Below are 22646 nucleotides of genomic sequence, written 5' to 3' on the forward strand. Positions count from 1 at the left end.
TGATGACATATGATATGGGAGAGAAAATATGAAGATGCTTTACCAAATCACAGACGGTAACAAGCTCATCCTTCCATGCCCTCAGCCACTCGATTTGTCTGCTTCCCATACAAACGCCTCCATGTCTGTTGCTGAGCCTCCCCACACACATCCCAGGCTCCCAGAACCAAGCCACCAGATCACTGCCACCCCCTATTGACCACCTATTAATGACCTACCTCTTTACCAGAAACTAGTGAGCAAATGACCATTTGGGTTAGGGAAATAGTTAAATAAGAATAATTCAGTGATAACTTCATTAATAATTTTGTTTTACCAGCAATGAAGTCTTAGGTGCTGATGACCAAGAAAGCAATATTCTATCAGTAACCAAGGCAAAAGGATCAACGTACACTCAACATATATAAGACACTGCCAGAAAGACTCTCCAAAGACCTATCAGACTGTAGACATTCACTGGCCCTGGAGAAAGCTCCGGCAAGAAGGACAGACCTAGCACAGGACAGTCAACCAAGGACCTCTGCACTCAGACAGATGTTTTTTTGTCCAACAGCATCCTGCAGAAAAACATTGGAGTAGCCAGCTGAATAAAACCCAGGCAAGACCAAAGCTCCAACGGAGAGCATCATGATCTGCAGACACCAGGTATTGATATTATTAGCACGTGTGTCTTCCTCCTTTGGAGCCACACTTGCTCGCCTGGCCAGGCAGCAAGCCTGAGGGCACAGGGTACACCCATAACTTGCTTCATCTGGGCTGCCTCTTGCTGGGGACCTGGGCAGACACAGCACGGAGCAGGGCCCGAGGCCAGCAGTAGACCAGAGAGGGGCAACGCTGGGGGCTCCCAGCAGCACCTGACTTGTTCCTATCCCCATGAAAACTTGGCTTGGTGCCTTTTGCTCCTCTCCAGCAATCGCATGAGTGGTAGCTGAGCTGCCTCCTGCCCCTGGCAGGGCTGTGGGTGGAAAATGCAGGACTTTCTGCCGGGCCGTGTCACAGGTGCTCCCAAGCACTGAAACCCACTGTGGGGCTGCTGGGGAGTTGAGGTGTGGAGGCAGGCTGGTGGTGGGAACTTGCATGGGTGCTGCCACCCTGCTCCTCCAAGCACTGAGGCAGAGAGGCTGAAATGCACACAAGTGGTGTCCCCCTGTGCTGACCTCCTCTGAGGTCCACCCATGTCTGGATTTAGCACCCAGTATTGCCTTTCACAGCAAAAACCGTGGTGGCAACACACTCTTGCCAAGGGAACCCAGGCAGCCAGTCTCCTCCTGTCCCCCCACCCCCCAGACCCATGAAACCCTGCTTAGCCTCTCCCTGCTCCTTCCCAACCGTGCATGCAAAAACCCGAGGAGAGAAGAGGCCCTGCTCTGTACCCATGGCTGGGACAGCCCTGTCCCTCCCTAGGAGGTTCCACCCCCCATTTCAGAAGTAGACCAGTGTGTGCCAGGGCAGGTGTACAGGCAAGAGCAGGCACCTCTGCCTGCAGCAGGCCAGCTCCTCAGATGTGGTGTGAAGACAGCAGGAGCTGAGGCCATTTCACCCTGCACACGCTCAGCTTTCAGGCTGCATTGAAAGATCATAGAGAATAAAAGCACACGGGAGCAGGCCCCCATTCCCTTTACACCTCCCATGCCCTGCGGCTCCCCGCGCACCAGCCCAGGCACCCTGGGGTGCGGGACCACCCCGGGTGGCACAGTAGGGATCGCACTGCGATAACCTCTAGCGCCCTCAGAAATCTGAGGGGGGCCGAGGTACCCCTCTGAGGGGACGAGATGGATGGTGCATCTCTCCACTCTGCCTGGCACCAGCGAGGAGCCCATGAGCAGGGCTGGGGCTTTGCCAGGCTGGGCCAGGGTGGAAGCTGGCAGTGGCCATGTCTCCTCTGAGCGTGGCTGAGGCTAGTACTCCTTGGCCTCCTGCAGCTGAGAGAGGTACTCCTCTTCAGCGGGGTTGTCAGCACACCGTCGCCCATTGTTGGGAGGCCGGACAGCGTGGTAGCGGCTCCAGTCGCCCTTGCAGAGGATCCAGGGCAGCATGTCCACCTTGTAGTGCAGCTCCGGGGAGAACTCTGTGCTGATGAGGTTGGGGACACCAGCCCCCTTGCCGCGGGTAATGAGGCGAGTGTGCTCATCATAGCAGCAGTGCTGGGCAGCCAGGGTGGTGCTGTCGAGGGAGAGCATGGAGCGCAGGCAGAAGCGCGCTGTTGGCTTGTAGATGTCCAGGCGCTCTTTGGGGCCACTGGCATCCCGCCATCGGAAGCTCTTGCCCTGCTGGTCATCCCGCAGGTTGACGGCACTGTAGACGGCCTCCAGTGGGTAGGAGCAGGGACAGCTGGGCAGGTCCGTCAGCACCTTGCTCAGGTACTTGGTGAGGAAGTCGCTCTTGCAGTTCAGCCACTTCTCACAGCTGTCCACCTCTGCGGGGGAGGGCACCGAAAGGGTGAGGGCACGCACAGTCCAGACCCCACTTTACCCAGCTGCCATGTGCCCATGGCCTTGCCAGCACCAGCAGTGGAGCCTACAACTGCCAGGCAGGAGCAGCCAGGCTCCTGGGATGAGCTGGAGCCAAGGCTCTATCCCGAGGCAGTGACAGAGGGAAGGGGTTTCATGCTGGGGCAGAGCTGCTGCTTGCAGGGGCTCTGCCCGGGGCACCCATTGCTACATCAGCCGGGATGGCAGCATCCCCGCATGGGAGAGGCCATGTGGCGGGCTGGCCTCAGCCACTGCACCGTAAAGCAGGACCATGTTGTACCAGGGCTGGGAGGAACTGGGTTTCCCAGCATGAGTGCTGAAGCCTGCACATGGCAGTGGTTTGGGTGACTTAGGTCTGGACATCAGATGTGGGAGCCCTTGGCAGAGCTCTCCCCACCAGCCAGCTACACCCCCCGTGGGGGCTGGCTCTGAAGACCCCAGTGCAAGGCAGAGGCAGAGGCTGACCTGAGTTGAACAGCTCTGTGGTGTTGTCATTTTTGAAAGGTGTCTCGTCTGTGGGGAAGACCATTTCCCCCTCTGCTCCTTGAAAGGGAAAAAAAAAAAAAAAAGAGCCAGGTTGAACACCAGGAGGAGTGGTGGGTTTTTTCCCTCCATAAGGACACCAGACACCATCCATCTTCCACCCCTTCTCCCACCAAAGCTTTGGCGACACAGGCCTGTGCCTGGAAGGGCAGGCCAGCAGCAAGACATGCAGGGTTATGCAAATCCCAGTGGATGGAGCCAGCTCTCAGTATGCCTCAGGAGAGGATCTCAAGCTCCCAGTGTGAGAGAGGTGCAAGGAGTTGCACACCGAGCTGGACACCAGCTCTACCACCCTTGGGCCCCATGTAACTGCCTGGGGAGCTATGAAGCACCATCAGAGCTTTTTTGTGGAAACAAACCCCCCCAGTCATTAGTGCAGATCACGTTAAACATAACTAGTTCTTGCAGCATGAGCAATGCCCAGCCCGCAGTGGTGGGGGACCAGCCCACATCAGGGTCAGACAGTGCCCAAGCACTGATATGGCCGAGGGCTCACCAGGGCAGCGTGGCAGGTCACAGGTCCTTGACTCTGTTGCTGTGCAGGCGTAGCCACAGGACCGGGTCCTCTTCTGGTTGCCACTGCCACAGGTGATGCTGCAAGGGGACCATGGGCTCCACTCCTCCTCATCTTCATAGTCTGTGCACAGCAGGGAGAGGCAGAGAGCGGTGGACTTCAGCAAAGCCTCAGCAGGAGTGGAGCCAGCAGCCACCCAAAACCTCCCTCAACTCTGCCCTGTCCCTGGGATGCCCTTCACAGGGACACAGGGCCAGAGCTTCACAGGGCACACTGAGGTGCCCAGTCACATGATGCCAAGGGCCAACCCTGTCCTCGCTGGCAACCCTAGGGAAGCAGCCCCCGAGCAAAGGCTCTCATTCCCACAGCTTTGCTCATGGTTGTACTGACCCAGACAGGCATCGCTGCCCATCCCCATCCTCACTGAACCTGCCCAATGCAGTGGCCATGATGCTGAAGCATCATGTGTTAGCAAAGGTTGACTTGTTTTGGGCTCGTGGTCGGGAAGCTGCAGGAGGGAACTGTTGTGGTGCGTGGTGCCCTGGCCTGTCTGCCCATCGGCACTTGCCATCTAGCCCTCTGCAGCTCCTCTCCTGGGAGGTGCCCAGGTCTGTGGCAAAGGCTTCTGGCACTGGTGTCACTGCAGGGACCCGAGTAGATGGCAGCAGCACTTGCCATTAAACATTTACACTGTATTTCTCATCTGAGCATGCCTTTGCTAGAGTCCATGCTCCAGTCTGATTACATGCAAGGGCAATTCCCGCTGAGACGCTGGCGTGTCTGACTGCTGGCAGCCCCAGCTGGGTGCCAGCCTTCCTCCTTGGCATGCTTGCTTATTTTTTAAGTAGGAGCTGAGCACCAGCATGCTGTGATCCCTGGTGCAGAGCTGCTTCCCCTGCAGCAAGACAGGGCTGCAGGTCAGACAGGGCAGGGGAGGGCAGTGCTGGTCTGCAGGGCAGCTGTGTTTGTCCAAGACTCACCGTAATTATATTTTTCCTTAAAGATCCAGTTCTTCTGCCCAGGCCACTGCTGGTCCCAGTCACCTCCCACTCCACTGAGCATGGACTCCTCCTCCTCATACTCTGCTGTGTAATCTTCCTCCTCCTCTTCCTCCTCCCTGTCCCCTACATCCAGGTTGTCATCCTCTTCTTCTTCCTCCTCCTCCTCCTCCTCCTCCTCCTCCTCCTCGTCCTCAGCAGGGTCAGTGTATTCCCAGAAGAGGGGCCAGAAGAGGTCCTTGTGGGACAACCACTCAGAGGATGCCAGGGACCAGTCATTGCTTGTCTCCTTCAACAAGTCCATCTCCATCTCAGCCTGAGGATCATCCACCACTTCGATGGTCACCTGGAGGCCAGATATGAGGCAGGGCAGTGAGCTGGGACACAGTCCTGGGACCATGCACTGGCGCCCAGCCCAAGAGGCCAGATATGCTTTGGGCTACAGGACCACGTGATGAGGGCAAGAGGTCTCGCCTCATCTGGAGGGATGGAGCAGGGGCAGAGTGGGAGGTGCAGGGGGGCTGGTGGTCACCCACAGGAACCAACACCGCCCTCAGAAATTGAGAGGTCACCCCCATAACTCCTATCTTTGCTCCTGTTCTACAGGGAGGGGCTGGGGGGGGGCAGGAAAAAGGCCATGAGCAAATTCCTCTGGCAAGGAGCTTGTCCGTGCCAGCTATTTGCATCTGGTCATTACCAAGAAGACAGATGGCAGCGGCCACATGGACCCCGCTCATGAGATCTTTCCTCTTAGGGGACCAAATAAGGCTGGGGAGCACATGTGGTGCTCACCTGCATTCCCCTGTGGCCCACCCAGACCTGCTCCCTACCTGGATGTTGGGGTTTTGGGCACTCAGGTCTACGTTGGCCAGCCCTGGCAAGCTCTGCAGGTCCAGCATGAAGGGCAGGCTCTCTTCCTCGCCAGTGCCACTAGGCTGGGGCACTGCTGGGCTTCTGACAGCCTGCTGAGCCATCCCACGGCGCCTGTGCCGCCGCAGGCCAGCCTGCCCGCTCCGCCTCAGCCCCCGTGCCTTGCCCGATGGCAGCAGCTCCTCGTCCCCTGCTGAACGGGGGTCAGACGAGGCAGAGACCTGGAGAGGGAAGAAGCAGTGAGAACATCTCCTGAGGGTGGCTGCTCAGGGAACAAACTGCTGCCCAGCAAAGGTGGGTCTGGTCTCCTGCACCAAACGGTTCCTCCATCCCACCTTACTGCAGCATCAGGGCAGCAATTAACATGTTAATTAATCAAGTTAATATCCAGTGGCCTGTGCTGTGCCAGGGCTCGGCTCCACGGCACCTGACAACCTACAGGTCTACTCAGGTTGGTGCTTCCCATCCCTGCGACCATCCTCTCTGCACCCCTCTGCCATCCCGTCACTCATCTCACCTGGCTTTCCGCTTCTCACTCTCCCTTTTTCACCATCATTTGGTCCCTGGAGATGGGTAATGGCAAAGGCTGCTTCTGGTCACGGAGTTACCAGAGCTCACGTTTAATAATTTTATATATTTAGAAAAAAATTTATAAAAAGGTTTCATGACAAGGGGTAAAACCTCACCTAAATAAATTGTTCTGTGGTGTCAATATTAGGGCAGATGACTTCAAGCAACAGGTTTAATTGAGATTTCAGATGCTGTCCAAAGACTACCACAAGGAGGGAAAGAAACTGCTGGTAGATGTAACCCAGCTACCTTTATCTCCCTAGGTAAGGGGAGATGCCCAGCCGAACAGGACAACAAAACTTACTTGCCAGTGCTGCCAATGGCTCTAACCGTTGCTGCCCCTGTGGTGGCATATGGCGCTTCACAGCCAGCCCTGCCCAGGAGGTGCAGGGGGAGCAGGCAGGGAGCCTCGTCAGGGCAGCAGCACCGGCTGGCTGGGGGCATGGGGAGGTGGCCAGCAAACCCTGCCAAATGGCCGGGCTCGCGCTGAGTTCCCACGTTCCTTGTTCCCGCGTTTGGCGCGCGCTGGCATAAAAAAGCGTGAGTCAAAGGGCCAGGAGGCTCCAGTGCGCCCGAGAAACCGGAGATGGGAACAACTGGCAAAGCCCTCCCCGCAGCACGGGTTGTCCCCAGGAAGGTCTGTGGGGCCCCGCAGCTCGAGGCTGGGAGCGGAGGTGCCCGAACCCCCAGCATCTCCACCAGCGGCTGCCTATTTCTGGCTGCCCAGCTGAAACCCCCTTTTGTTCCCAAGCTCTAGCACTTTGCGCCAGCCCAGAGAGCTGCGGGATTAATGAAGAGAGCAGCGTGACCCCTCCCCACAGGGGGACGCAGAGAGGCATTTCTACCTGCAATTAGAGCCAGATGGTTTGGGGTAGGACTCCCCTCCCTTTCATCCTGATCACTGGAGCACTTCAAAGGCAGCTGGAGCCTGGCCAGGCTCTCATGAGCGCACACAGCCTGTCCCCAGCCCTGTGCCCGCACATCAAAGCCCGTGACCCCCCCATCCCCGGGGGAGGGAAAAGAGCAGCAGGGACGCTGCTGGTCCCTTGGCTGCTGCCCAGAGCAGGCTGGACACGGGGTAGGGCCAGTGACAGACTTCACCAGATGGGCTTAGAGGAGAGAGGGCTGTGGGGAGGAGGGAGTTTGTGCTGCCCGGCAAGAGTGTCTGGGGCTCACCCTGGCCAGGAGGGCTCCTGTGGCACTGCTGGCAGCAAACGTGGGCACAGAGTCTTCTGCCTGCAACTTCCCCTCCCAGCTCCCTCTGCCGCTGTCCAAAACCACAACGGTTCTGAGAAGCATCCATGGGAAGGCTCTGCCTCTGCCTGTCTCTCAGTGCTTCAGCCCCTTGCCAGGTCTCCTCCTGTGCCCCGGGACTCTCTGGCAGGGAGCATGGAGGAGCCCAGGCAGAGCAGAAACAGCAAGGGGGACTAAGCAGGCAACCTGGCCAAGTCCTGGTGCTGGCTGCACGACACCACCTGCCGATGTTGGGTTTGCTGCCAGCTGCGTGTGCCCAACGCAACCCCTGCACAAGGGGCTGCCAACAGCCCTGCGAGGCTGGCGCTCCTGCCTAATTTGCAATGAGCTTATCAGGGCTGAGTAAGCTTATTTCACAGACAAGACAAATTTAATACACTTGGAAAGCAAGGTCTTTTCTAGCAACAAGCTCACCCAAGGACATAAGAGCAAGCGAGCCAGGAACAAACTCGAAGTCTCCAAACTTATACTCAGTGCCTAATTCAGATTTTACGCCCAAACAAGCTCAAGAAATTCAGAGTACTATTCCCACAGGGAAAATATAAAACTGCCCCAGGGGAATTGGCTGCAAGAGTACTGCAGGGCGAACAGAACTCCCTTGGCTCCCAAATCCTCTGGAGGTGCAAAGACCCTGGGGTGTCCACCCTGTATGGCCCAGAATCCTTCAGTGACAGTCACTGCACCGTACCACCCAGCCCTTCTCTCCTGCTAATGTCTGCATCACTCTGAAGCTTTGTTGGGTTAAAATTTGTCCCTGCATCAGAAGATGTCCCTCCTGAGCAAGGCCCTGCTCAGTGCCCTGCCCTAGATGATCAAGCCATGGATTTTAGCAAGGTCCTATGAGGCCCAGTGCTCCCTCTGGATCAGACCATCCATGGCATTGTGATCCTGACGGGCAGATGTGTCTTTTCCATGTCACCAAGGGGCTCCTGCCAGCCACGCAGGCAACTGCCCTTGAGGGTCGCAGTCCTGCCGTGTGACACCCACTCTTTCCTCTGCCCTGCCCAGCGAACAGCTGGATAAAGCCATCAAGCCCGGAGATAAGCCACTGCAGTACATCAGCTAAGGGAAGAGAAGAGCTGGCCTGTCCATAGTGAAAACTCTACTCCCCCACTCTCCATGGAGTGCAGCAAAAAGGCTGCAAACCATTGCAGAGCTGGTTGTCAGCAGCTCCCTTCTCCTTCTGCCACCAGGGAAGGACACGTCCACCAAACCACAGAGGCAGAGAGCGCAGTGCCAGGAAGCCATCAGTATCTCGCAGCCAAGCTCCACCCTTCTCCTGTGACCAGCCAGCACCAAGAAAAGGAAAAAGCTGAAGAGAGAATTGCTGCAGCTTCTCCTGCATACACCTGGGACATCCTGCCTGGCTGGGAATAAGGCTTTCCAGGGCAGGAACCTGAGAGAAACTCTGGGACAGCACTTCAGGAAAGAGCATGCACTTTCTGTTCATGAAGACCCTGTTTAGAGTGAAGGCTGTAAGCAGGATCACACCTGCCTCCCTACCAGCCCAGGAGCCCTTCCCACATAGTCCAGGCATGTAGGACTGACCCCACACCTTGGGGCACAAGCTCAGCAGAGATTTTAGGAAGGGGAAGGAACCTGTCAGCGATTCACCCCAGTGTCGTGCCTACTTTGTACATAACATGGGCAACAGAATGTATGGAAAAGGTATGGGGAAAGGTCACACATCATTTCTCTAGAGACTAAAGGCTGATATTTTCCCATTTCTAGTCCATATGATTCTATTAAAATTGCTCAGAAATCTGAAGATGGCGAAGATAGCAGCTGCATAACCATTTCAAGGGATGGAGACTTTTCCAATGGAAGACCTGTACAATTCAATTTGTTTGTCACATTAAAAAGAGAAAGCAATGACTTGATTTCCCAGTTCTTTAAATCAGTAATCCATCAGGCAGCAGAAACTCTCTAAGCCAGAACAGAAACACATAATAGGAACCAATGTGTCTGAATCAAAGCCAGACAAATTCAACTGAGGAATAAGGATCATGCTTTTAACACCGTAGGTGATTAACTACAGGAACAAACTAACAAGGAAAGTGACAATATCTCTTGTGGAGACAGTCAAACCCATGTCGCTGGGCTCAACACATATGTACCACATCTGTACTAGGGAAGAAATTCAAGGATCTAATGATTTCTTCTGGTCTTAAAATCTGCAATTTTGCTATAAACTTCTCTAAGACTCCAAATTAACCTGGGTTAAGAAAGCAAATGACTGACATTCACATGCTGCAGCTCTCCCATAAAAATGATTAGAGACATGACATCTCAGATCCTATAGCAGTTTAAAACATGAAAACATCAACAGACTAGTCCCTGTGCTGTGCTGCCCTTTGGCAACCAGGGACACCACTATGCTGCCACCACAACCACAGGTACTTGTCCCTCCAGTGCATTCCTCAGCATTGCTGTAGGCGCTGCAAGTTACCAGTGAACCCACTGGCAGCACTCTTTCTAACTAAGGACATCGCTGAGCAGAGCTGCTCTTCGTCACAGGGCTAAACCAAGCCAGGTACACTTGAGAGAACTCCCCAGGGAGCAAAGCACTGCTGGAGTCTGTGCATCAGCCCATGCATCAACAGAGCAAAGCAAGGGAGTCCCTGGCATAGGATGAGCTCAGAAGATGCAGCTTCCACCCACACCTATCCCAAGCCAGTTAGTGAGTGTATAAACGTTCAGCTTGAACCAAAGAAACCTGTGCACATGGGAGTCAGATCAGAGGCAACATCCAGGCTGTGCTTTGGGCTTGTTAACACTGCAGTGATGAAAATGATCTATTTGCTAAAGACTAGTATTGCACTGGGCTGTCTTTATAACAAACGGTGTTTTTTGTTGCTTAATCATTATTGCTTGTGTTAGGTTTCCTTTGAGCAGTTTTACCATGCTGTACTGAAACGAGAACCCACCAGAAAAACTACTGATCTTTTCCTGAATAGAGGTGAGTCTACACAAGCATCTTCCTACTCTTTCCCCCAAGCTCTCTCCAACGTTATTTTAAAATCTGCTCTGCAGTTTGTTGCACACTTGCCCACTCATGAATTAGCCAAGTACAAAATAGAAATCAGAACTTTCTCTTACTTTTCTTTTTTTTTTTTTTACCATAAAACTGTTCCCTCCATATTCACCTAAACGAGCTGCAAAGATCTGGAGAAAGCTTTCCAAAACAATTTATCTTTGGACTGAAACCGGGCAGGAGCAACTCCAGAGCAGGGATTTATTATAAAGCTATAGAAGCAGAGGGACGCTGGTTGATTGCTTCAGAAGGAAGCCCAGCCTGTCTTGGGGCAGCCCTGGGGCTGTAGTTTGCAGAAAGGTTCAGGGCAGTTTTTGCTGGTGCGAGTGGGAGAAAGGGGAGGTTCCTCCAGTGCTAACAAGTAACACTGTTAAGTCTCTTTAACATAAAGGAGGGTTGAACAGCAGGATAATCAACAGGAACAAATGCAGCGGGTCACTCTGCCTCCCTCCCATAGTGCCAGGCATGCTCTCTCCTTGATGACCCCACCACAGACATGATCAAAGAAAGGGCTTTTTTAGCCCAGTTGGCTGAGACCGCCTTAGCCCCCCAAGGGCTGTAGTTTGATCCTCCTGGCTAATAACCCATCCACTGGCACATAATCCATCTACTGGCACAGTCTTTCAGATGGAAAATCCACTGGACGCACATCAGGCAAGTGACCTCTGCTACCCACCAGCTCATCACCCGCTTAACGGATTTCCCAGAACTGTGCCAAAGCACACCACGCTTCCAGAGGTGTCAAGAGCTGGGTGGGTACCTACAGGAAAATGGGGAAGGCAAAGATGCCACCCAGTCCCTGTTACTGTCTTTAAGACCTTCCAAGCCACAATCCCAACGATCAGACATAACACCTTTAGACTTATAGGCAGGTGGTTTAGCAGGAGCCACCACTCAGGGTTTTGACAGGTGAGCTCTGGAAGATCTGCTGGAGGTAAGTTAAGGCAGTGGATGCCTCCAGCTGCCTCCCTCATCTTCTGCCCTGGGTTACACTCCTGCCCACAAAGGGGCTGTGGCACAAGTCAAGAGCAGGACCATGATCTCCCAACTGCTCTACTCACTGGTCCACCTCAGGATCAACTCATACGTGAGTGCTGGTTTTGATTTTTTAAAAATAAAGACACAGGCATCTCCCTTTAGTTTTTGGGAAAGCTCTGTAAATGACTGTGGAACAGAGAACACGCTCAGTTATCGCGCTTACGTGGGCAGATCCTGTTTAAGACAGACCAGCAGGAGCCAGCAACAAACTGTGGGCTGTGCAGATAATTATTATGCCCTCATGAGTGTAATTTTCACACAGTTATCAAAATACTTTAGATCATATGGAACCACTCTCTTTTTTAATTAGCTTCATCCCAACTGTCTTGAGTAGGGAGCTGCAGGAGGCAGCATCAAAGGCTCTTCATGTCTCGTTTATTTTCATGTCTCACAATTGCGATAACTGTAATCTCAAAACTCTTTCCAAGGTCAGTGACTCGGATGCCCTTGAGGCAGAGCCAGCCTTGGAGCAGAAGACACCACAGCATGGAGAAGCAGCAGCATGCAGCACCGCGAGAAGCAAGGACATGGCACAGTTGACTTTGTGCAACACCAAAAACAGGGCAGCTGTCCAGGCTGCCATCAGTGCTCCACACCGCATGTCCCCATCCACACAGTCCGGCCCCTCTCACCACAGCTGGCTCTCCTGTGGGCACACCGATGAGTAACTTGCCCGTGGCATCCTCAGCCAATTCCCCAGGTCACTTGTGACACAAGAAGGACAAGTAGGAGCCTGGTGGCTTTTCACCTCTCACCATGCCTGGCTGTTGCCCTTCTCAGTGTCACACACAGGTGCTTCTCTACCATAAATAAATATCTTCTCCCTTTAATGCTGAAACAAGTACTGTAAAATCCCCATTTTGCAGACAAAGAAAATGACCTTCTCCAGGTCTCTCAAGTAGCCTGTGACAAGGCCAGGAATAGATGCAGGTCTCCAATGTCATACTTGGAGAAGGCTCTCAGGGAGGTCCACCACAGCTCAGTTTCTCCTCCCTACCTGCCCCCCAGGAGGGATTGCCCTGCCTCCCACACGGATGCACCACACAGGCCTTCCAGTGGAGAAGCTGGGGCATCTGGTTAGCACCACCGACATGTCCCAGCACAGCAGCCGGGGCTGTCTTCACACTGGAGACTCTGCCCAAGTGCGCAGGTCCAAAGGCTGACCCTTGACAGGTGGTGCCTGCTGCGAGGAGCCCAGCCAGTGGCAAGGCACCCTTACCTGAGGAGGAGGGTACCCCTGAGACCTCTGCTGCAGCCAGGTCAGCTGGGAGCTGCTCATATAGAGCACAGCAGTGGGTACGGGAGCAGGGCCCCCGCAGGAACGGTATGGAGAGGTCCCCTGGAGAGATGAACAGACACACATCCATACCCTCTGGTGCTCCCTGGCAAATGCTGCTGCTAGGGCACATGTTTTCTGTTAACATAGTTGAACTGTAATACGCATAAGCTCTTAATGCATCAGACTCAGTTGCTGTTAACTTGTTCCAGCTCTAAACCCCATGTGCTTCAGTAACCATTAACTTGTTCCAGCTAATGATCCACATTTGTTAGCCTGCACACCGTAACTCTCTGATTGCTCCAGCTGCTGCTTCCTTCCCCGCCACAGCCCAGGCAAAACTGCAAAAGGAAAAAAAAACCCCAAAATATAGCAAAGCAAGTGCAGAAACTGGAGGGATGAGATCAATGTCAGCCTTCCCTACCCCCCCCAGCCTGCTAGAAGAGGTTGCAGTGTGCGGAAATACGGGTCAGGCAGGAGCGCAGGAGGCACCCACTCCCCTTGTCCCATGCAGGGTGCACAGGCTGCCCCCCACCATGCAGGCAGCCAACCAACCAGATGCAAATCCATCAGGGATCCCTTCAACGACAGCCAAAATGGGCACCTGAGCTGAACTCGGAGCATCTCCATGCCCTGCACAGGAAGGGATCCAGGCAGGGATGCTGCACCTTGGCTTCCCAAAGGGGCAAAGCAGGGGTGACTCAGCCAGCAGCCCCTGCCCCAGGTGCTTGGCTGCAGCTCCCCAGCTCGGGGGCGAGCTTGGCTCCCCTGCCCAACCCAGTGGCAGGGTTTAATGACTCCCACATGTCAGCGTGGGGTGGAGAAAGGGTCTCAGGGTAGGGAAACCTTCCTCTGCAGCTCCAGTCTGTGTTGTTCATAACTCACTTGTTCATAAGTTTTTCCAGGACAGTCCCTACTACTTCTAAGTGCCTCACCAAGAAAGAATTACTTTTTTTTCCCCCACCAGATGGGAGCCTGGGGCTTGCAGGGCTGCAGAGGCAAGTCGAAAGACAGAGGAAAGCTAGGGCACATCAAAACAGGGAGCCCCAGTTCCCCAGCATCTTAGCTGCCATTGACCTTCCACTTCTTTTTGGCTGGTCACTTCCCAGCAGGACCTCAGCTGTAACCCCAGAACCAGTCCCCAGGGTGGGCACAGACGTGCAATAGCCAAGCTGTAATCCTGGATGGGGGGGAAGCCAAGCTGACCCTGAGATGCCCACAGCACCTCTGGGCAGCCCCACACCTCCTCCACTGGAAGCACCAGGGGAGATGCTCTCCAGGAGAGAAGAACCAGATGCTCCCCCAAGGGGGATCTTTGATTTTTAAGGAGCAGACAGCTTAACCATGTAATACAACCACAGTGTCGCTGGAGGGGAAGGGGTGGGGAGGAACAGTGGACGTGAAGACATCTGTACAACACCTTGTCTTGCTGGGGGTGCTGCACGGCACAGCACAGCTGGCCTCCCCTGGCATCCTGGCTGCTGCGGGTGAAGAGGAGGGTGGGGAGGGCAGCAGGACAGAACGCCAAAGTGGGGGGGAAGAGAGGACATCCCGGGGAGGTGAAGAGATGCTGATCCTACACTGGGGGGGCACCTCCAGCAGCACCTCTCAGCCATCCTGCAAACACTGTCCCCTCCACCAGCGAGTGCCTCAGGGCTTAGCTGCCAGGAAAGAGCCAAGCCTGGCTTGCTCACCCCCAGGCTCAGGCTGCTGGGCTGGGATGGAGGACAGCTCACCTGAAGGGCACTGTACCCATGCCATGCGCCAGGCTCCTGCTGTGCCCTTCATGACGGAGGCTCCCTTGGCTGGGGACACGTTCTCAGCCCTGCCTCACACCCCAAGTCCTGCACACTAGCTAATGCCCTGGCAGACTGGGCCAACCAACAGCTCCTAATCCAAGATAAACCCACGTCTCACCACCTCTTCCCTGCACGCATGGGCACTTCCTGGATGTCTGCAGCCAGGACTTCACCTCGTGCCTGTCCGGTGGTGCTGGGGGCCAGCAGAAGGCAGCGGTTTACTGCATTCTGTTCCCTTTGAAGCTGTATCCTTCCCCTGGAGACTAAACCAAACTGCAGCCCAGAAGGCATTACTGTCCTTCAGGCCAAAAGGCACCTGGGACTCAGAGGCAGGTAGATCACCATCTTTTTGGTGTATTCATCTCATAAGTACTGAGATGAAGTATATCTCATAACAGTTTCTCAGACAAGACCCAGGAGTCCCTACACACAGGGAACATGCAGAAACTGAACTGCCTGGAAGCAAAACCGTGCAGGCTGACTTTTACAGTAAAAAAAAAAAAAGTCTTTGCACTTTTGCAAGCTTCTGTCTGAAACAGGAATGTTTTCACACCGAAACATGGCTGCAATCTCTTTCCTGCTTCTTCACTACAAGCTCCGGTATTTTATACAAAAACTGAGCCTCTGGCTGACAACATTTGCTTTGGAGGAGCTGGATGGCATGGGTCACCTTGCTGTTGTGACTGTAGCTCACACTGTCCTCAGGCTTTCCTATGGGAAGTGTCCAGGCATCTTGTTTTGGGGATTATTCTGACTGGAAGGATATTTATTGATACTGTGGAAAACAGAAGATCCTTGGTTTGCATTCCCTACTTCTAAAACACTGACAGAAGCAAAGCAGAAATTAATCTCCAGCACACTCCCTCCGTCACCTTGCTGGGCTTGGAGAGACCGTGGTTGGAGGCAAGGTGAGTCCTCCAGCCTGCCTGTCTTTAAGGAGGTCTGCAAGAGCCGGACACTTTTGGGAACCTAGAGGGAGGCTGGGCAATGCCCTGTGGAACGATTTATGCCTAATCTCTTCCCCTTACATGTGCCTTTTACAGGAACCCCTTTGATGGTAACAATGGAAATGCAGCAGACCTATTTGTGCAGTGAAAAGGGAAGAAGCCCCCTTGTTGGGCAGCTTCCCTACACCCGGCTCCCCTTTGTTTCTGCTCCTGCCTCAGCCCCAGGGCGGGAGGGTTTTCAACTGTGTTTACTAAGATAATTTGGCACTTCTCAAAAGGAAATTTGCTACAAAGGGTGAAGTACCTCCCTACGCACAAAGAGCCCCTTTCAGAGCGGAAGGATGCTTCAGTGCACATTTTGTACCCACAAATCCGACCTCCGCCAAGGACAAAGCCAGGGACAAGAACGCTTAATTGCTGAAGAAATGAAAAGGTAAAAAGCACATCCGCAGGCAAAATGACTCTGCTACTGACCACAGCCTGCAGTGGCCCCGGGGACCTGGCTGTGCAGGCCCTGGCTGTGTAAGCAGCCAGCACCCACCCCGCCACGCACTCGTGCCCCAGCCGAGCCCTCCCGATGGGGTGGCAGTGTGGCGAGGTGCCCCCACAGGGGGCAGACATGGTTGATAACACAAGCTGGAGATCCACAGCAGGGCAAGATGGCTCCGGGGAAAGTGAGATCCTCTTCTTGGCCAGACAGCCCTGGGGGAGTCAAGAGGGACCAAGAGCTGGGGGGAGGCACACGGGAGGAGGGAGGCTCCTGTGACCTCGGTGCCTGCGCAGGTAGGAGCCACCTGCAGGCCCCTGCCAGCCCATCACCCCAGGGGTCTCCAAAGGCAGTGTGTCTAGGCTATGTTAGGGCTCCCAAATGACAGGGCTACCCCGACTTACAGTCTCCTGACAAACTCCACTCAAGCCCAGCTGATACTTCCCTTTAATGCTTTTTATCTAGTATAGCCACACCACATCGTCTTGGAGCTCCTTTACCCTCCACTTGCTGGTATCTCCAGCTAGGCACCATGTCACTGCTATACACTTAATTCTCAAGCACTCCTCCGCACTCAGACTCCCTGTGCACAGGACAAGCTGATTTAAATCAAGACTGCTACCAATGATTTTTAATCAGCAAGCTTGGTGTAGTCCTTCAGTTTTAAACATAGTTTCCCATCACTACTCTTGCTGCCTGGTGTAACCAGTAGATAATACATACTGTTGTTAATAGTTTCCCTATTTCTCAGGGGCCAGGAGCCAGTCATACCAGGTGCTGTACAAACCCACTGATTTGCAGCCAACTACAGCCCTTATGCTACGCTCGGTATTTCTTTTGTTGCCCTCCATTATCTCTTACCACAGACACCAGATTTGCTTTGCTCGCAGCCTCAGACCAGGGGAACTCCAACAGCAAGCTCCAGTCTGGATTCTCACCCTGCCCCTGCCCTAGCCCCGCAGTAACACTCCTGGGTCCCTTGAGAAGCTTGCTGCCATTGCTCTTGGCCCCTTCTCTCAGTGGTTCCCTCCTGCGAAGGAGCATCCACCAAGTCCACCGGAGCTGGGCTGAGTGGCTTGGACCCTCCATAAAACACTGCTGCCTTGCTCTGCTGCATCCCACCACCACTGGGACACTCACTACCAATACCCCCATCACCGTTACCACTGGTACTATTATTTCTATGCACAGTTATTGAAGCGGTTGTCTCGGTTCACACAGATCTAATCACTTCTAACGTTTACATTTCTATCATGTTAGAACATTTGCTATTTTCTATTTACTAGAAGAGCACTGGAACCGATCGGTATCAGTCTGAAAGAATCCAAACAACTATTAACAATGCTTAAAGCCAATATTTTGAAACCCAGTGAGTTTATTAAAACATATTTTGCATTTAAACCCCCTGACTTCATAAATAAACAAAGCATTAGGCAATGTGATGAGCTGTCCCTTGTCTCCACAAGGGACACAAGCTTTTCCAAGTATTCAGTTACCCAAATCTGAAGAGCCGCTGGTATGGGTCAGCACTTGAACATGCCACATTTCTGCCCACGTCAGAGTGTCATGCATCCAACCTACAAAAGTGCTTCTAAAAAACCCTGTTGTACACTTGTCTGCTGCTTTGGAGCCCACCTGCCTTCCCAAACATTGGCAAAAAGCCTCCGAATGAGCAGGTATCTTCTCTTGTTAGATTTAAGTCACAGTTTGGAAAGAAAGTATTCTGCCTTTCAACTTCCAGACAAATAGACTGAAGAAACAGAAAATATTCTCACTACATCTGTTGCTTATGCTGGTCTCAGCGTAACTCAGGCAAAGTTTCTGCACAGTGTCACATCTGAGAAAATCTTAAACACAAGTGCTTGCTCCTTTGGTAATGGCTATAAGTAATGGATCCTGACTGAGGTACAGGACTTTGGGACATACTGATAAGGCTATCGCCCAAAGATGAAGCATGTGTTCCCTCCATCCTTCCTGCAATTAGAAAACTTTCTAACTCAAGAATTTACTGAACATCTTAATGGCTTTAATTTTTCTAAATTATTTTAGTATAGAAATGCGACTGTGAGGCTCACTACAGATTATTAAAATTCCCATTCAATTCTAACCCAAGGAAAAATGCTTGCTTTGAATAAGGATGTTAAATTAAAATATGTCCAAGTTATGTAATTGCTTAATGGTTTTGATTGTCTATCTATTCTGCTCTGTCATTTCTATTTTTCTTCTCCCGGCCCCCTTCATTCTACCCACATCTGTAGGGCATTACCCATAGTGTAACCAATACTCCAGCTGTGGCTGCCCTGCTGCCATAGAGACAGGACCTATCAGCACTGCAACAGGAACCATCTGTGTGTATGACCCAAAATCACTCTGGATTTTTTTTTAACCACCATACTGCTGCGCTTGTGCTCTCCGCTTTAGTTCAAACAGCCGGGCATGACTACTCCAAATTCTCCCCTGCATGCACCAGAAACAGAGGATTTCCTCCCAAAATGCAGCTAGAAGACACAAACCAATACCTACCGCTTTCTCCCTGCCATGCGAACTGTGCAGCCAGTACCCCGAAGGATGCAGGGTGTGCATGGGAGCACCAACAGACCCCCAGAGGAATCCATTCTTCATCTTCCTCCTTGCTCCTAACCTCCACCCTCAAACCTTTGCCTGTGAACTTCTTGTATGTTTGCATTTCTGTGAGAAGCAAAGGGGACAGAGGCTGCGCTGTGTAAGTGCCGTATGTGAGCTTTGGCTGGCCGCACAACGCTCCCCATTCACAACCATTCACAAACTGCGACTGCCAGCAGCTTGCCTTGCTTCCCGATGGATTTTAGACATCAGATAAAAAGGAGCCTGAGATTGTGCTGCAGGGTCCCGTGGTGGGGACCTGCACAGCTTGCTAACATGCACTTTGTCCCTATCCTATGCCCCCTGTCACAGGGCTGCAGTACTCTCCTGGATTTCAAGCGTAAATTCCTACTCCCTCTGCAGCCGGAGCCCAAGCACACTCTGCCTGGCATTTGTCTGGCGAGTGAACCGCCATCTACATTTGTGCTTGAAGTTTCACAAGCAAAGTACAGCACCAAAACGGTATTACCAGCGCTACAACATGTAACATCCCCAGCAGTCCTGTTTGCATCTGCTCGCTCCATGCTCCAGTCAAAACCATTACCAGGCTTGACTGGTGGTACTTGGCTGGACGCAGCCTGTGCTCTCTCTTGCCCGTTGGTCAGGCTTTCCATGCAGCAGATTCCTTCTTCACACTTGTTCCCTGGATTTCATGCTGGAATGGAGTTTAGCGCATCTGATGGGAGCTGCTGGCATGACTCCTCCACAGATCAGCACCGAGTTTTGGCAACAACTAGCAGTAAGGTATATTCCCATCACACCGCACCTCCTGTGTCAGTCTACTGCCACTGCAGATCAAACCTGCTGCTTCCCATACTGTTGTGTATCGCCAACAAGGGCTGAGCTGCTCCTACCCTGTCCTGCTCAACCTTCTCCTATCACCACTTTTCCCACTTATTCCTTTCAGCCACTTTTAGCAGTAGTGTTCTTCAAAACGGTGTTTTTTTTAAACACAGCTCTGCTGCCTGAACCACTTTTTCTTCAGAGAGCAGTTTCAGGATGGAAACTGCTTGCTTTAACCATTCAGTTGTCTATCTTCCTTAATCAAACCCTTCTCCCTGCCCTCCTGGTAGTTTGTTTCTTCCCCGTTGCCTTCCTGTCATCCCCATCAGGTCCCACCACTTGGTTCCCAGTCTGACCAGTGCCTCACTGCCTGCTGGTTTCCCTTTCCATGATGTGTGCTCTTAAGCCAGCGCTAGCCAGGATCCAGGTCTCAGAGGAGCGAGAAGCGCAGCCCCGGGACTGCCCCCCACAGCCTGTAGGGGCTCCCAAGGCCACCTGCCCAGGGGACACACTAATGGGCGCAGGCAGCCTGCCCGGGAGGCACTGATGGAGCACAGGCTGCCTGCCCGGGGGATGCTGGACGGGGCGCAGGCTGTCGGGATGCGAATGGAGCATGACAACTCTGGAATCTGCCCCAGGGTCGTCCCAGCGGGAAGGAGAGATGGTGGCTTAAATCTGTGACGTCTTATTTTTGCAGTAGCGGAGTTTTGGAGTTCCTGGCAAGCCACCAACCTTGCTAATTTTACTGCAGGTCGGGTTGTGGCCGGACTCCTCTCTCCTACGAGGGATTTTGCCCCCTGGAGGCAACGGATCTTCCCGGGCACTGGGTCAGGGCACTCGGCCCCGATCTCAAAGCACCTAAACCGGCCCCTTTCCTGCAGCCTCAGTCCGATGCAAAGCCCTGAGGCTACCTGAAAATCCCGGAGGCCGGGAAAGGGCTCTGCCCCTCCGCGAGTGAAGAAACAGCCCAGAGGAGGGGGCACGAAACGCTGCTTCTCCCCGCTGCTGCTTTTCCACGCGGCGCTCCGGGCGGCCTGGCCGCGGGGACATGTGTTGGATGCTGCTCCCTTCGGGGATGCACAACCGCCTCCGAGGGAGCCCCGACGACTGCCCAGCTGGCCGGCTGCCCTCCTCAGCCTTCCCGGACACGGGAGAGGGTGCGGAGGCTGAGGGCTCACCCCAGCACCCTCCTCCCAGCTCTCCATCCTCCTCCCAAAGGCTGCCTTACCTCCGTCAGCTTGGAGCTCCTCTCCTTCGGGCTGTCGCTGGGCTGTTTCCTCACGGGCAGCCCTCTCACCGCAGCCAGGAAAGTTGCCAGAAAGACGAAGCCGAGGATGAGCACGACTCTCCCTCTAATCAGAGGCATCTCTCCCTCCCTCTCGCCCCACCTCGCCCGCCCAGGGCAGGCGGCCCGGCAGCACGCCCGCCCGCAACGCTACAAACCCCGTCCTTCCTCGAGAAAGCAAGAGGAACAGGGAAAATTTTAAAAAAGAATAATACATAAAATATCGCAGACGGGAAGTGCAGTCCCCGCGGGTGCGGGCAGGGGCCGGGGCAGGGGCCGGCGGCCCGGGCCGCTCCCGGCCGCTCCGCTCCCTCTGATCTCTCTTGCAGTTGCCGAGCACGTTTTGGTGTCGCTGCTCCCCCGGGCTCGCCCGCCGGTGCCACTGATGCTGAAGGGTAACTCTGAAAAGCTTCACAAGTGTGTGCGGGGGGGGGACTGGGGTGGGGGGAGAGGGCTTCGCCTCCCCACCCCCCTTCCTAATCCTTTCGGCAATCTCTTTCCCCCTCTTCTCCTCCCCCCCGCCGAGGCACTCCCCGGTGCTGCCGCGGCTCTTCAGGCAACGCCGGGCACCGGAGGGCGGGCGGGCGAGCGCTCCCCGCCGAAAGGCTCCTTCTCGCATGAGGCGCGGTCCAGCCCCTCCCGGGCGAGCGGCGCGGCAGCCGGCCCCGGGCACGGCCCCGCCGCGCCCCTGCCCCGCTCGGGGGCCGCCGCCGCCGGACCTCCCCCCCCACTCCGCTCCCTCCGAGCGCGGCCCCCTCCGGGGCGCCGCCGGCCGCCCCTCCCCTCCCCTCCCCTCCCCTCCCCTCCCGGCCGCGGCATGGCCCGGGCGGCCGCGACCCCTTAGACGCGGCGGTGCCCCGCCGGCGGGCACGGCCCGGCCCGGCCCGGCCCGGCCCGAGGCTCTTTGTTCCGCTCCCGAGCGGCGGCGCCGGCCTTACACAAGCCCTGCGGCACCGGGCGCTGCCCCCCGGGGGAGCCGCGCCGGGGCAGCGCCCGCCCGGCGAGGCGAGGCGGGGCGGCGGCGGCGGCGGCGGCGGCGGCGGCGGCGGCGCGGGGCTCCGGCCCGGCCCGGCCGCATGAGGCGGGGAGGGTGGAGGCGCCCCGGGTGGAGGGGCGGGAGCCGGGCCGGGGCTGGGGAGCGGGGGCTCAGCCGCCCCGGGGGCTCAAAGCCTGCCGCCCCGCCGCCAAGCTTCCGTGCGCGGAGGCGGCCCCCTCCCCTTCTCCGAGCGGGGGCCGCGGGCTGCAGCGCCGGGGCCACCCCCCACCGGAGCCAGCCCCTGGGAGGCAGAAACGGGGCTCCGGGCTCCGTGTGGTGAAAGCTCCGGCTGTTCCCGAGCTGCGGGAGGAAGTTTCCATCACTCAAGCCTTTACTCTTTGATCTGCTCTCCCCTGTGCCGGCAGCATCTTTTGTAGCCCCCAAAGCCCGTTAGGAAGACGGTGTGGCTGTTTGCTTCAGACCTAGAAAGCATCTTTTCCAGGATCTCCAGAGATATCCATGAGCCTGTGAAGGAAACTATTAGGGAAGTGATGATGAAGGAATTACTAGGGAAAGACACTGAAAAGAGGTTTTGCAGCACACTCAGGAAAAGCGCCAGTGCAGGCAGACACCCCAGAAAGTGACACCGAGCAGGGAAAAACGTTTCTACAGCAGCCTTAGCACAACCCTGCACCTCACCTGGGCCCCTTTGTGCACCCACAGCTGAAAACAGGACCTGCACCTTCTTTTCAAATAGCGACATCTGCTTTGTGCAAACTTGGGGCTGAGATGAATGGAAGGAAATGTTTAAAACAAGGCACAGACTGCAAGACAGATGTGAGGTCAAGAATCCCACGTGAGATGGATCAAGAAGCCCTTTCAAACATCTCATTAGCAGCAGGACAGCCAACAGCAGCCTGACACTCTACCAGCACCCAAGAGTAGCAGACTAACATGGGAGCAGAGCTAGCTTTAGCTAGCACAGAGCTATGGTGGGCACCTGCAGGAGTGCTGCAGTAACCTCTGCCGACCTGTCCCTCCACAACAGGAGCAGCTGCTCTAGCCTGGGCATCACGGCTGTTGCTGTACAATGGACCCGAGACCAGTAAGAGCTAAGCATCCATCTGACAGACCAAGGCTTCCTGGCTCTGGAGTCCAAGGCTAGAGGGGGACACTGAT

General features: G+C 54.8%; 1 protein-coding gene across 1 annotated transcript; it reads right to left on the reverse strand.

The window, feature by feature from the left end:
• Positions 1-1353: 1353 nt before the first annotated feature.
• ISM2 (isthmin 2) lies at positions 1354-20572 on the reverse strand. Its single transcript, XM_074824828.1, has 6 exons — positions 20435-20572; positions 5357-5617; positions 4509-4872; positions 3511-3651; positions 2937-3014; positions 1354-2416 (listed from the first exon to the last, which is right to left on the reverse strand). The coding sequence occupies exons 1-6, from the start codon at positions 20570-20572 to the stop codon at positions 1899-1901; spliced, it is 1500 nt and encodes a 499-aa protein (XP_074680929.1). The 3' UTR covers positions 1354-1898.
• Positions 20573-22646: the final 2074 nt, after the last annotated feature.

Source organism: Strix aluco, chromosome 4 (assembly GCF_031877795.1).
Source record: "Strix aluco isolate bStrAlu1 chromosome 4, bStrAlu1.hap1, whole genome shotgun sequence".
In the NCBI taxonomy this organism is placed as follows: domain Eukaryota; kingdom Metazoa; phylum Chordata; class Aves; order Strigiformes; family Strigidae; genus Strix; species Strix aluco.